General features: G+C 37.8%; 1 protein-coding gene across 8 annotated transcripts; it reads left to right on the forward strand.

Moving 5' to 3' along the window:
- The first annotated feature begins 68 nt into the window (after positions 1–68).
- LOC143036804 (uncharacterized) lies at positions 69–11,867 on the forward strand. Of its 8 annotated transcripts, XM_076204564.1 has the most exons (5): positions 119–199; positions 713–1,305; positions 4,409–4,582; positions 7,059–8,686; positions 11,826–11,867. In XM_076204564.1, exon 4 carries the CDS (start codon positions 7,137–7,139, stop codon positions 8,460–8,462), a length of 1,326 nt encoding a protein of 441 aa, XP_076060679.1. In that variant the 5' UTR covers positions 119–199; positions 713–1,305; positions 4,409–4,582; positions 7,059–7,136; the 3' UTR covers positions 8,463–8,686; positions 11,826–11,867. The 8 variants fall into 8 exon arrangements, with proteins under 8 accessions (XP_076060682.1, XP_076060678.1, XP_076060676.1 ...); XM_076204563.1 differs by lacking the exon at positions 713–1,305 and having other exon boundaries at positions 74–199; positions 4,409–4,658; XM_076204561.1 differs by lacking the exon at positions 713–1,305 and having other exon boundaries at positions 74–199.
- Positions 11,868–14,686: the final 2,819 nt, after the last annotated feature.

Raw genomic sequence — 14,686 nt, forward strand, 5'->3', positions numbered from 1 at the left:
TACCTGCATTATTAATTAAAAAATTATAGGATCATTGTAGCAAATAAGTTTTATTGTGTTTTGTTAGACCTTATCAATATTGTGATTTATAGCGTTCGAGTTCGTAATACATAAACAAACTAAACTGAATTCCGCATTACTTTCGGCCCACTTATTTTCAAGAAAACTCAAAAGTTTTCATTTAATTCACTCATCTAAGGTATGCAGAATTGATAGCAATTAGTTGTGTTCATGGAGTTCCCCATCCAGATATTATTTGCATGAATTGTATTCGCCTCTTAAACAAAAATTCGACTGGCCATATTGCCATAACAACACTTCAGTAAGGACAAGTATATATATGTTGTAAACCGGTTAACCTTGTCGCCTTGTTTAATTGTTATTTAAATATAGAGTAGAGTATACTCAGTTCATAGAAAGGGCTATGGTATAAGCCAGCTAATAGTATAAAGAACTTATAAGGGTAGGAAAAGTGTAGGTTCTGACATGATCGATTCGTATTTTCACAAACAAGAGTGAGTTTGACTAAAAACAGTAAATTGAAAGAATAATATTAATAAGTTCTCATTAGAAGCTGAACATTGAACTAAAAGAATGCATGATGAGTGAAGATCACGAGTGTAAGTTTTGACTCGTAACTAAAGTACATGTTTGATACTGAATCTATGTCTATGACCCACAGTCATGAGTACTTTTTTTTTCTTGGTGGTAGTTATTACAGTCAATATGGAAAACTTTCGGACGTTCTGATGACATTCCTGGGTATACTTAAATGAGTTTGTTCTGGTCAGTGTCAAGTGACTTACTCCAGCTGAAAGGAACTTCATGGACAAAGTCAAAGAGGAGCCACACAATTTCTGATTTGGCCCAACTCACTGCCTTATGACAAGAAGTGTTACTGCCCTGGACCTCCAGACTTGGCAGGATAGAAGAATCAGAAGAAACATAATACATGAATGAAACTTACAAAATGAAACTTACAAGTTGGATTTGAGGATACCGTAACCCTCTACACTATTCTTCCAGAGGAACATAAAGACTTGAGAGGGTACAATAGTCCCTTAAGGAGTTAAGCCACAAAAGTGTGGTAACTGAAGAACAACTACAATACTAAAAGGAAACTGGTTCCTCATCAGTCATTAATTACTGGATTGCACTTCCTGAGAGTCCAATGAGCACCCAAACAATGACAATAATTAAAGTCCAGTATGATAGCTATTTAAAAGTAAAGTACTGTGTAAGAGATCTTAAGAGGTGGGGATCACAAGAAGCAGCCATTCATATTTCTTCACAGTGTATGCATAGGTAAGTATTCATAGGTAAGGTTACTCATTTAGTTTGAGCTGATGTCAGGCAATTTTGTTTATTTTAGAGAAACCCCATGACCAAAGAGGTTATGAGGTGTATGATTAAGCTCTGAAAATCTTTAATGGCATGCATAGATAGAGAAAGTGTCAGAAGTTTAGGTATTATTTTAGTTGTGCACACATACGCGATATAGCATTAGAAAATTAAATATTAATTTTGTAAATTATAATGCATGAATGTAATGTGTGATTTTCTTGGTGGGAATAAAAACAAAACAAAAAACCTTGCTACAAGAATATTTACTAGCAAACGAAGCTGCTAGGATACGGTACGGATGCCATGCCAGTCCAGTCACTATCAGACGACGGCTTTCACATTATAGACTGGGTGTTCTCCAACACCAGGTGACATTAATAAGTGCTGTTACAAAGACAATAGGGCTTCCTTGGACTTTATGAGAGAACACGGAGTTCTGCCATTGTCTGTTAATTGCCCAAGGTACTATAATAATCTGGCCTTCAGCATCCGTGATGACGACGATGACCCGGATGATCTTTAGAATTTGAGGTACTGAATTACTAAACATTGGTGAGGTTACATAAGTTAGGTTAAAATAGACTAATTTACCATCCTTTCATTTCTTCGACCTCGCCACCTGTCAAAAGAAACATGGCATATCATGCAACCACCACAACTTTGTTAATTAGAAAATAGGTTTTAGCAACTTTTTTTATATTGATTTCTGCCAAGAAACCCTCATATTACGTTGATCTATTATAATTTACAAAATTAATGATTACCGGTAATTTTCTATTGCTATATCATGTAGGTGTGCACAACTAAAACTTTACTGAAGTTTATTCTCATGAAAAACAAGGACAAAGCTAAGATTCTCTTAGTTGGGGAGGGGGGGATAGCTATACCCGAAAGTATGTAGATCAAAATGTATAAACCTTTCCATTGCTCAAGGTCTCTCTTACAGGAAACCCATGGCTCCCAGGTAACTGGCAAAAGCTACTTGATAGGCACATAGGTTATTCAAAGAAGAAATGTGTTGTTGGCCAGGGATAGTTAGTGTGGAATGGTGTAGGATGAAAGGCTCAGTCTCCTCTGTGTGACAGTCGCATCTAGGACAGTTTGATTCTGTGGCTAGGCCTGATGCCTTGGAACTGGATACTAGCATGTAATTCTTGCTTCTCTTAACCACTTCAGTATGAGTCAAATTCTTGCACACAGCATTGGATGCCTGATTATAATGATGCATCACAATATTCATATTATAAAATATAAAGTCACTGCTGAGTTACTCATTCTCTTTCACTCTTAGTAATAATAAACACAGAAAATGCAATCAAGGCAGTTTACAAAATTCGGGGGTCACTCAGCTACAACTACAAAATAAGTATAATCAGGATGCTAATACCTGTATCCTTGTATATCTACTTGCACCTCATGATGCCTACATATATGTCATCATATGGAAAAGTTAACTACTTCGGTATGATGATGCCTATGTAGATGTCATGGGATGTGAGAGGGTACACAAGGATGCTGGTGTCGGTGTCTCATATATTTTTTGTAGTTGTACATGAGTTAAACTCCAGATTCTGTGAACTGGTTTGATCACATTTTCTGGGTTTATTACTACTCAGAGTAGAAGAGAACGAGTGATACAGCAGTGACTATACAGTGAGACCTCTCATTAACGGATGTTAATTAGCTGTGTTTGTGGTATTTTCGCTGTGTTTTCAGTGTTTTTGGTGCTGTTGTTTAGTGCGTGCCATCGCTATGCCACACAAAAACCACTCCAAAACACTGCAAACACAGCTAATTAATGTCCATTAATGAGAGGTCTCACTGTATTTCATAATGTGAGTAGTGTGATGTAAATTACATATGGCAGCCAATGCTGCAAATGAGAATTTGTGTCATACTGAAGTGATTAAGAGGGATATTTTTCTCTGTGGCTGATGTTGGCAGTTGGTGAAGTATTAAGTTTTGTGGCCTGTCTTTAAGAGCTTGTTTAGTGACCTGGGTGTGTTGTGTTTTTGTGTGGATGTATGGTATAAGTATACACTAGGGTTGCGCAATTTGACAACCCACATTTCGACATTTCATAGATTTTACCTCCATAAATTCCTACCCCTAACTCCTAAGCCTTAATTCAGTACCTAACAAGTTTGACATTCAAACCATCTTAGTTTGTCTGTTAAGATAAAGGTGATTTGCATTTCAACACTTAAGAAAATGCCCTAATCCTGTCAAATTGTGAGATCAGACAAGTGGAACCTGAAATTGCTTTATTACATTACTCAAAACAATATATGAAGCATATATTGATTAGAGAACATATAAACCTAGGTATGGTCTTATAACCTGTATGGGTACCCACTGACCAGTACTTAGAATTTACCTAGCAGTTGTATTTTGATAATACAGGTAAACGTCGACTTACGATGGCCGCGACTTACGATTGTTCGACTTTACGATGACGACGACGACGACGACGATATGATAATTTAACCCCTTCCATACGGTGCCGCACACGTAGGCGTCATGAGGAGCAAGCGGATTCGCGACGCTGCCATATCGGCGTCTTGATTATATCTATTGTAGTCGCCCCTGTGTTTTTACATTCTCTCAAATGTGCCCTAAATCCCATTCTCTGTGGTTTTCAAAATTCGCGGGTGAAAGAGAGAACGATCGATATAAGCGGTGACTATATTTTATGATGCGAGTATTATTACGTCACGTCGTACGGCTGGCATTGGCTGCTGCCCGCGAGATTTAGTTCCGTACTGAAAATACATATTATAGTGTTTGAATATGGTAAAAAGGATAAAAATAATTAAATAAACTACTGTACATGTTTAATAGGCTATATTCAGTATCTCTGGTGGTTAATATACAGGTAGGCTAGGTACAGTGACCACGGAACAGTGATACACAAATTGGGGATCGACTTACGATGAAATCGTCTTACGATGGCTCTATCGAAACCTAATGCCATCGTAAGTCGACGTTTACCTGTATACTGAAAAGTATGGTTGAAAAAGTGAGTTTTGAATACCAGAATCTAGATTTGGACAAATACTTACAGATGATCCCTGATGGACCACCCTAGTACCTGGGTACACCACGAACTGCAGGGCAGCATCCAGTTCACAAACCAACCAGTTTGTGTTAAAGAAAGAGGACTCTTGGGAAGACGGCTGTGAGGAAAGCCCTCTAGATCCAATGAACTAAACAAAGAAGAAGATGTAGTAAATAAACAGTATGTCCAAACTCACAGCAAAGCACAAAAAATAGAATCAACAAATTTTCTTTTATTAATTGAAATAATTGTTGAAGTGAGCATACAATTTCTATTATTTAATTAAAACAGGTTCTCAAAATGACATTCCAACTTTGTAACAATACTGAGATGAGAATAATTGCCTAACACTGAAGTATTAAAAGAAATATTAACATACTCTGAGCAGGGGTGGGGTTAGAGGCCTGTTTGGCTTTCCCTCTCTGGCTATGCTCCTGATTGAAAACACAGGAAACAAGAAGGGCAAGGAACAGGTTAATTATGTTGTACAAGATTCAGAATGGTAGGGTGAGCTTACCTGTAAATACATACATACATATACCAAGGCTTTTTCCCCCTTACAAGGGAGGTAGCCAAAATGAAAAAGGCATAAAATGATTCTAACCCATTCCATCCCTAAATACACTCCACTTCCCTGTAAATAAATACATAAAATGCTAAAGAGAAAGGAAAACAGTAATGATATGCTAATAGAAATCCTATTTGCCAGGGCAATTTGAAAGGATCATGGTAGTATGCACATCACACCCTGGTTGGCATTATACAGAGTACTGTCCTACTGACTACAACTTTAGAAAGTTAACTAGAATTGATCAAATGGAGAGCATTGGTAAAAGTACAGTAAGCATAAGGCCAGCTATAGATAAGATAGATTTATAAGGAAATATTTTTTTTTCAGTCATAGAGTGGCTAATTTCAGGAATGATTTTGTGAACATTTGTGGAGGATGAATCCATAAAAATTTTAAATGAAGGTGGATATATCTGTGGATGAAAGGGGCATGATCAGTTGGTCAATTAATCAATCTTGCCCCAGATCTCTCTTGTAGAAGACTCATGCCTTCCAGATAACCAGCAACAACCACCAAATTGGCCCAGAAATTATTTTGGAAAGAAATACAATGTATGGTTAGGGTGGGCAGTGCTAGATGAAGGGTTCTGGGTCTTGGATGATGGCTAAAACTAGGGAACCCTGTTTATGCCAGTGTGGTGGTTCCCCTGCTGTACCCAGCTGGCAGCACCTGTGTGATACAATGGGATGGGTGAGCAGGGCCAAGGGGTCATGCACAGAACTGCACACTCATCATCTTCTTGTGGTGTGCTATGGGGATGATTTTGGCTTCTGCATAGAAATGTACCATTAATGTGGTTTTGGTGCATCTCACCACCATTCCCAGTGCTCCATTTTACACTGCAAGGTGTCCTTGTTAGTTCTTTCAGTTGTTGGGAAACACAGGTGAGTGTGGCTCCCAAGAACCACTTCTAGACTCTAGTTCAGGTTTTTTTCTGCTTATCAAAGGATGTACATGTTATTGGTCTTGGTATGCTCACTCTCTTGCCAGATCCTACCATCATGTCTTGATGCATGGGCTGAAGGTCATGTACAAGAGTAAGGTCCATGAGATTTCTGGGTTCCCTTCCAATGGAAGGGCCTGGCCATCCAGCCCCGCTATTGGATGCTTTCTTGATCCATGGTTGTCTGAAGTGAGCAGTGTCACAGTTGATTTTTGAGGGGAAGTCCCCATTCTGTCTCTTCAAAGTCTTTTTTTTTTTTTTTTTTTTAAAATTAAATTTGGGTGTTCTTTAGGAGCCATTCTACAGTTGCTATGCTGAGTTACTCTTGTCAGGTCATCTGCTCAGTTTAATGCTCCAAGAGGGAGGTCGCCTAATTAATGAAGTGGCATTGCTCTGGATGTGCTGTGTCTTGCGACAGTGCTTCTGATCCAGGGCAGTGGACAGGATGTAGGGATGACCCGTCATCCAGGAGGTGCCAAGATGTGAGGGAGGGAAAAGGGTGGAGGGGAGTGGAGTATGTAGGGGATGGAATGGGTGGAAGTGGTTTCTATGCCTTTTTCTTTTTTGGCTACGTCCCGCATAAGGGGGAATAAAACCTTTGGTATATGGATATGGATGCATATAAGGAGTGCTTTAGAAACTTGGAAGACTTGCAAGCTTTTTTTTTATATTTTATAGTCATCTATAGTTGTTTTGTGCTTAGTATGTTGTGTAGAAAATTTGTGTAATGGTGTTGCCATGCTGTATCACACAGTACTGTACTAGGTATACATTTGCTACAAATATATCCTTATTTTTTGGCTTTTATAGATGATGGAACATAGTAGACATAATTGTGCTCATTAATCTATTTGTGCCCTGAGTTAACTTAGTTAAATTATATGGCATCAGTTAGAATAATATATCAAATGTACATCATGGGCACAGACGGGTTAATCAGTATAGCCTTAACTCATTCTTGCCCAGATTATCCTTTAGCAGAATCAATCTAGCATTAACTAGAATAAATTATCAAAACTTCAGTGCAGGCTCAAATGGGTTAATATCACTTGTAAATAGAATTATGAAATAATTATGCAAATTAAATAATTTCATCTGAAAGAGCTGCATTACAATTTCTGTATAACTTTTTGTTTGTGCAGTTTGGTGAGTTGGAGACAAGGATGAAGTGCAGCTGTCCCTTGAAGGAGTGGTGTGGATGAAAACCTCAGCCAGTCACAATGCTCTCGGGGTCAAAGAAGAAAGACCTCACCACGAGCTGTGACAGTCTGGCTGGCAAGTACATCAAGAAAGAATCTCCACCTGTACTCCCTATCATCAATGTATGGACAAGTACCTCAGCCAACTTTTATCAGACAACTCCAAGCAAGCGCAAGAATGCCACAGCCTTGCCATACCAAGGAAGTGGAAATCCTTCAACCCCACAGACATCACCTCTTGTGCAGAAGTATTCTTCTGGTGCACGCACGCCTCAGAGTAGTGTTCCACCTAGTGGCACAGAAGGGAAGTACACTCCAAATAGTGGAGAGCTAGTTCCTAGAATGGGGGCTCTCAGCCTTGCAAGTGGAGGAAGTCTGAATGGCATTCACAAGCCAGTCACCTCATCACAAGGTGTCTTTAACCAGACATTTGTCAATCATTTTGCTGGGTCTCAGCGGAATATAGACCAAGGGCTATATAGTCCAAACCCTGGTAGGTGTGCGATTGAAGCAGCTTCACAGCAGCACCAAGATAATTCCAATTTTTCTTTCATGTTGCATAGCAATCAGCAACAGCAGCAACAGCGACAGGTTACCCAGTCAGGTGCACATATTAGGGGTGGTTCACCACAGCCACCTTCTCCACGCATTGAACAGGAGTTACCGTTACCTCCAGGATGGTCAGTAGACTATACACTCCGTGGTCGCAAGTATTACATTGATCATAATACCAAAACTACTCACTGGTCACACCCTCTTGAAAAAGAAGGCTTACCTGCTGGTTGGGAGCGCATTGAGTCCTTGGAACATGGTGTATACTATGTCAATCACATCACCCGTCAGGCCCAGTATGAGCATCCATGTGCACAACAGTATCTTCAGCAAATTCCTGAAGGTGCACCAGTTAATCATTCCAGAGCACCAATTCCACATCACACAGAATTCCGGCAACCAGTTTCACTGATGCCAGCTTCTCCATATCTTTTAGAAGAAATTCCATATTGGTTATGTGTTTACCTGAAAGCTTCCCCCAAATATGACCGAAAACTAAAGTGGCATCTTTTTAGGCTTCCTGAACTAGACTGTTACCAAGCTATGTTAAATAGATTATATAAACATGAAACTAGTGGCATTGTCATGAGCTATGAAATGTACCGCATTGCTCTAACTAGAGAAATTGAGAGGCGAATGCAGCAGCAGGATCTTACAGGTGGAGGAGAGAACGAAAGTGGTGCTATTATTACAGAGATTCCACAAGAGGCAGAAGTCAAAGAAAATATGACCAACCCAGATGCAGTTAAGCAGCAGATTTTGAATACAGACAGTTTATTTGAATCTAAAGTGTGATTTTAGGATGTGTGATAGAAGTGATGTTATACAGTTTAGATATTTTTAATGGACCCATTAAGACATTATTGAACCAAGATAATAAGAAAATTAAGTGTGAAATTTCTATATACTCAAAACCTTTGCAACAAAAGGTTCATGAAATTTTTATTTAGTACATGACTTTACACCACTGTGGCACCTTGATAGCCATAGTATATCCAGTAAGGAGTTACATTATGTGGGTAAGTTATAGCTTACACTTCTATATTGTTTAATTGAATTAGCTTATGAAGATATAATCTAGTGCAATCTGTAGCTCATGGAGTATGGTATATTTGACTGCATGAAAGAGAGTATAATATGTAATCATATATTTATTTTCAGAGCAGCTGTTTTTACATGTACTCTAACAGAGTAGATGATTATATGGATCAATTCTATGTTTGTAGATAGTTTACTGTTAGATATGATTTTATCATAGAACTTTTCAATGTAGATTTTTAACTGGATGCAAATATGATTTTACATACATACATACATACATATACCAAGGCCTTTTCCACCTTTCAAGGGAGGTAGCCAAAAAGAAAAAGGCATAAAATCATTCCCACCCATTTCATTCCTATATAAACTCCACTCCCCTCCACCCTCCCTCTTATCTTAGCACCTCCTGTTGTTATATTGCATGCAGAAAACTGATTCAAGCCAGACCTCTTTATCTTCTATACATCTAGCATATAGTAAACACACCATCAGTGAAATACAGGTTTATGTACAATCAAACAGTGAAATATTTTAATTCAATTGTCTGAAAGCTGTTAAAAGGTATGATTGATGTCATGCATCATATAGCATATATACATATACCTTGATATTTGATATGGATCATGACAGGCAATAAGACATATCCCTTGTATTTCATATGATATTATAATGGAAAGCAAAGTATACCACATTTCTGAAATCTCACACTTACCCCAAAGCCAATGGCACTTATGTCATATTGTATCACAAAATCCGAAGTATACTTTTCTTTGCAGTGATATTTGTATGTAGAGGTGAACAACCCTTACCCTTCCTGAATGATAGTGGGAGTGGCTAATTCATATATAAATATAAAAAGCTATCATTCACACATACTCCTCCATCCTATCTTTGTCAGCTCATCTAGGTTTTCATTGTTGTAGACACGTGTACTTAGACCTTTATTTCTTGACACCCTCTGCTAGTGGAAATTTAAAAGTTCAACCACATATTCCCCTTTGCTATAGTGATGTCCTGTATGAGAGACTGTAGAGAGTGACCCCCTGGCCCACTCTGGAGACTATCACAAACATATATGGGTATATCCCACCAACTACATCAACCCCATGAGGCAGACAGTCTAGGGAACGACAACAACAACAACAACAACAACCCCATGAGGCTTCATCCCACAACCCCAACCACTCAACTCAATAAAGAAAATGCGTACTGGCAGGTGATCTAAATGCACATCATCCAGTCCGGTTTAATACACAAACAGCAGATAAAAAAGGACACAAACTACTAGAATAGCTCCCCAACCTAAACATAATCACCTCCAGCAACAACCCTACTAGACAACCTCTCTCTCCAACACAATCAACAACCAACATACCCTGACATAACAATGTTTTCACCCTCCCTACAATCACATACAACATGGGAAACCATTCAAGATCTTTCATTTGATCACTTCCTAGTAAAGATTACCTTATGATTAGAAGAGAAAATACAACCCATCTATAAGGAAACATATATAAACTACCAAAAAGCAAACATGCAAGAGTACTTGGAAGATATGGAGATAGAGCTAGAGTACTTGGAAATAGACCAATACCTATCCCTGGATAAGGCATTAAACAAAATAGTAATCACCATGCAGAAGGCAAGTAAAATACATTCCCAGAGGTTACAGAAAAAGCTTCAGCCCCAACTACACAGGACATATCCTCCTTAAAGAAAAAAAAAAAAAGAATAATTGAAAAAAGCACAAAGTAACAGAATGGAAAAAGAACATATAAAGCAATTAAATTGAAGCATCACAAGTCAAGTTTACAATAAACAAAAAGAAAACTGGGAAAAACTAACCAATGAAATAAATGGAAAAACTGATAATGCAAAATCTGAAAATGGTAAAAACCATCAAAAACTCAAAATTATTCTCCACTCCACCTTGGTGTAATTGAGGGTATAATACCATCACTAAAACAGCAATGCAACATCAACAAGCATTTCTCCAAAACAAGCTTGAAGCCCACAACACCAGAAAACAGGAAAATAGAAATATGAAAAAAATCAAACATGAGACTGAAACCACCCCGCTTTCCACAGTAAGAAGAAGAAGAAGGGGAAAAAAAAAAATCCAAAGCTGAAGGCCCAGGCATGATCTCAAGCATCCACCTTAAACACCTTGGCCAAACAGCCATAAGAGTCTTAAGTGACATTTTCAACTACTGGTTACAACATCCCAAACATCTGGAAAAGAGCTCACATGGTCTGAAACCAAACAAACCACCTTGTATCATACAGACCAATCTTGCTACAATTTGCAATATCCAAACTAATGTGTAACCCAAGACAACAAAATCTCAGGAACAAAAAAGCTATATAATAGAGCCCCACAAGGCAAGAATTTTCACCTTTACAGCCTTATTGTGAGTGATTTCACAACTCCAAAACCATAACCAGAACTAAATATCGGTGTTCTCTCATATGCAGATAACCTGACATGGCACAATGAATATAAAATAATAGCAAAGAACACTCAAGTTTACTTGAATGAATTGGATCAGTGGCTCAAAATAAACAGAATGGAAACTTCAAACCTGAAATCTACTGACATCACTCACACCAGACAACTATGAAATAAAAAAGACACCCTATAGTCAAATTAAACGTCTTGGAATTGGCACTGTATGCCTCAAGGGATATATTCAGTTGAGGGAACATCACTATATTTAAATAGCTTTACCTTGTCTAATGGTATTGTGTTTATATCATGAAGTTTCTTTTTGGATGCCCCACACATCCTTACTTGGCTACCCCCCGTGTAAGAGGGAAAAATCCTTTGGTATATGTATGTACACATCCTTACACCCATGCAACAGTGCATCACCCCCCACCCCTGCCATTTAGTACTTGTTCTTATTATTCTAGCTCCTGCTAGACTTATTTAGATGTATGTGGCTTCTTTGCTAGGAGAGGGGTCAAACCAATCTCAATTACCCTCATTTTTATTCTGGCTGCTGCCAAACTATTTTATTCAATTGTTCATGAAACTTTCAGTAGAAAAAAGTAAATATATTTTACTTGCTGACTTACTAGTATCAACTTTAAGTATAGCATTGTCCCTTTCAGGATATAACATCTTTTAAAAAAGCTTCATATTGAGAAGGTAAGCACTAATATTTATTACTTTTTAGATATGAGAAAGAATATTTTGTTGAATATTCCTTATAACCATAATTTCCAAATTGCAGATAGTGTATGTTCCCCCTTAAAAATGCCTTAGAATATCTGTTTTTAGTACAAACCTTGTTTTAATGTTTTTATATTGTTTTATTGTGTAAATAAATGTTAATACTTCATTTTGATAGGATTATAGTAAAATAGATCTGTCTATCCATATACCAAGGGTTTTTCCCCCTTAAAAGGGAGGTAGCCAAGTCAAAAAGCAAGTACCCATTCCCACAACTCACTTCCATCCACCACCCTTTCCCCTCACATCTCATCTTAGCTCCTCATGGATGATGGGTCATCCCTGTATCCTGCCCACTGCCCTAGGTCAGAAGCAATGCAGTAAGACACACAACATCCACAGCAAGGCTTCACTTAATTGAGAACTCGTCCTCCCCGTCCCCTCATGCAGAAAAAAAAAAAATGGGGAGAAATCCCTTTGGGTTGTGTCAAAATATCATTCATACATAACTACTCCCTAACCCCCCCCTCATCACCTACCCCCTCCTTTCCTTGCATCACAGTATTATCTATGCACGGCCATTCTCCACTCAACCATATCTCCTGCCTTCTCTCTTCCTTGCACAACAGGCATTTCTCTCTTGATCAATGCCCCTTTCACCCCATCCATCCATCACATCCTCTGTTGTCCTCTCACGTTCATTCCATCCACTCTGCCTTCCACACCTCTTTTACTAACCTTTCTTCACTCATTCTTTCCATGTGTCCAGACCATTCCAATAGTCTTTTATCAGCTCTTTCTGCCATCTCCTTTTTCATCCCAGCTTTCCTCCTCACCTCCTCGTTTCTCACTCTATCCAACCTTGTAACCCCACCATACATCTCAAACACATTTAAACTTTTCCTCTCTGCCTCTCTTATGTTCCATGTCTGTGCCTATATATATATATATATATATATATATATATATATATATATATATATATATATATATATATATATATATATATATATATATATATGTGCACTAAAAACCCACTATTGATTGGATTTAAGTAACATTTATTTTCTTAAATCCAATCAACAGTGTGTTTTTAGTGCATTTATTAATGTGTTACGACATTACTGGACAGTGATATATATATATATATATATATATATATTTGTATATATTTGTATACATTATTTTAATTGTTAATTATCTTACAGGTCAGTTACAACTGAATATCATACCTTATCTTCATTGCCCCTTTCAAAAATGAATTGTGCTTGGAATGATGAAACTGTCTCCATCATTGATGGTGTAGAAGAGATTGCACAGAAATGGAACAAACAATACTCTCAGCTATGCAATCTTATTGTTCAGTTGCAAGGTCTAAACAGGTAAGTTCATATAATTGGCACTAGCTGTTGTAAATTAATCTTATTTAGAGCAGTTTATCACTTTCTTCTTGAAATGTATCCATTCTTCCTCAATTATCACTTCTCTTCTTTCATTCTGCTCCATACCACTCTCAGCTTCACTTCATATTCATTTTGAGCACCTCTCTATCTACTTTATCTTCATTCTCCATTTACGGTACTTCCACTCTTAATCGTTATATCACAAGAGGATGATCAAACATTCCACCACTTTCCTCTAACCACATTTGCATCCAGAATTCTTCCAATCTTCCTTTTGGGCATCACTACATAATCCATTAATGCCATCTCAACTTTTCTACCACCAACCATACAGGCCTATGTATACTTTTATTTATCTTTCTTTTTAAACACCATGTTCACTATTATTTCCTTGCCAATACACATACCCAGCATCTCTGCATTTGTTCCTTCTGCCACACCAAACCTCCTCACAAGTCAGTCTGCCAGTGTATCTTCTACTCTAGCAGTAATAGACTTTTAAAACCATTACATACACATTCCTCCCAAAACTCTTCACACACACACACTCAAGTAATTTCAAGATGCTTCTTGCTCCTTGTTCTTCTCATTGCTAGGACCATACGTACTCTTAAATGCCTATATCTCTCATCTCAGTCTCTCCTTTGCCCACACCATTCTTGATGATACTTCTCTTCATTCCCTCACATACCTACCACTTCCATTCTTCTCTCCCTTGCCCTCTTGCCACTTCAAACACCTTATCTATCATGTTTCCAAACTCCAACTCACCTTTCCTTTTTCACTTTTATTTCAGTCATGAATCCAAAGAAATGTCCACCAATGATATTGGATGGCCAATTACTTCCATTGGGGAAAGAGTCCAAAAATCTTAGGCCACATATTTGATATGCACATATCCTTTAGTCCTAATGGAGAAAACCAACAAAATAAATATACAAAGATCAATATCAGACACAAAAGTTAGACTTAAAGAAACCAATCACAATTTGCAAACATCACATAAGAACCACACTTACAATCAAAGAAACATAGAAATCCCACAAACTACGTAGAACAGACTAATAAGAATCATAATATTAATACATACCCAAAGGCCTTTTCCCCATTAGAAATGGGACTAAATCAAAACACACACACACACACACACATTTAGTGTTTGTCTTGTGTCTTCCAGCATTTTGGAGTGTTCACTTTCATTCCACGTGTAAGTTTTAGGCGGGACATAAATCAACTCTGCTATGTCTAATGCTCTCTTTGTCAGTTTATTTTTCCTTTTTTCTTCTTTTCTATCCTCCATTATGTGTGTTTAATACACTATATCAAACTGCATACTTATTTTACCATAGCAATCACTTGAAAAAAACCCTGCTTGTCTTTTGTAAACACAACTTAGG

Source organism: Oratosquilla oratoria, chromosome 21 (assembly GCF_046742065.1).
Source record: "Oratosquilla oratoria isolate Oo_2021 chromosome 21, ASM4674206v1, whole genome shotgun sequence".
In the NCBI taxonomy this organism is placed as follows: domain Eukaryota; kingdom Metazoa; phylum Arthropoda; class Malacostraca; order Stomatopoda; family Squillidae; genus Oratosquilla; species Oratosquilla oratoria.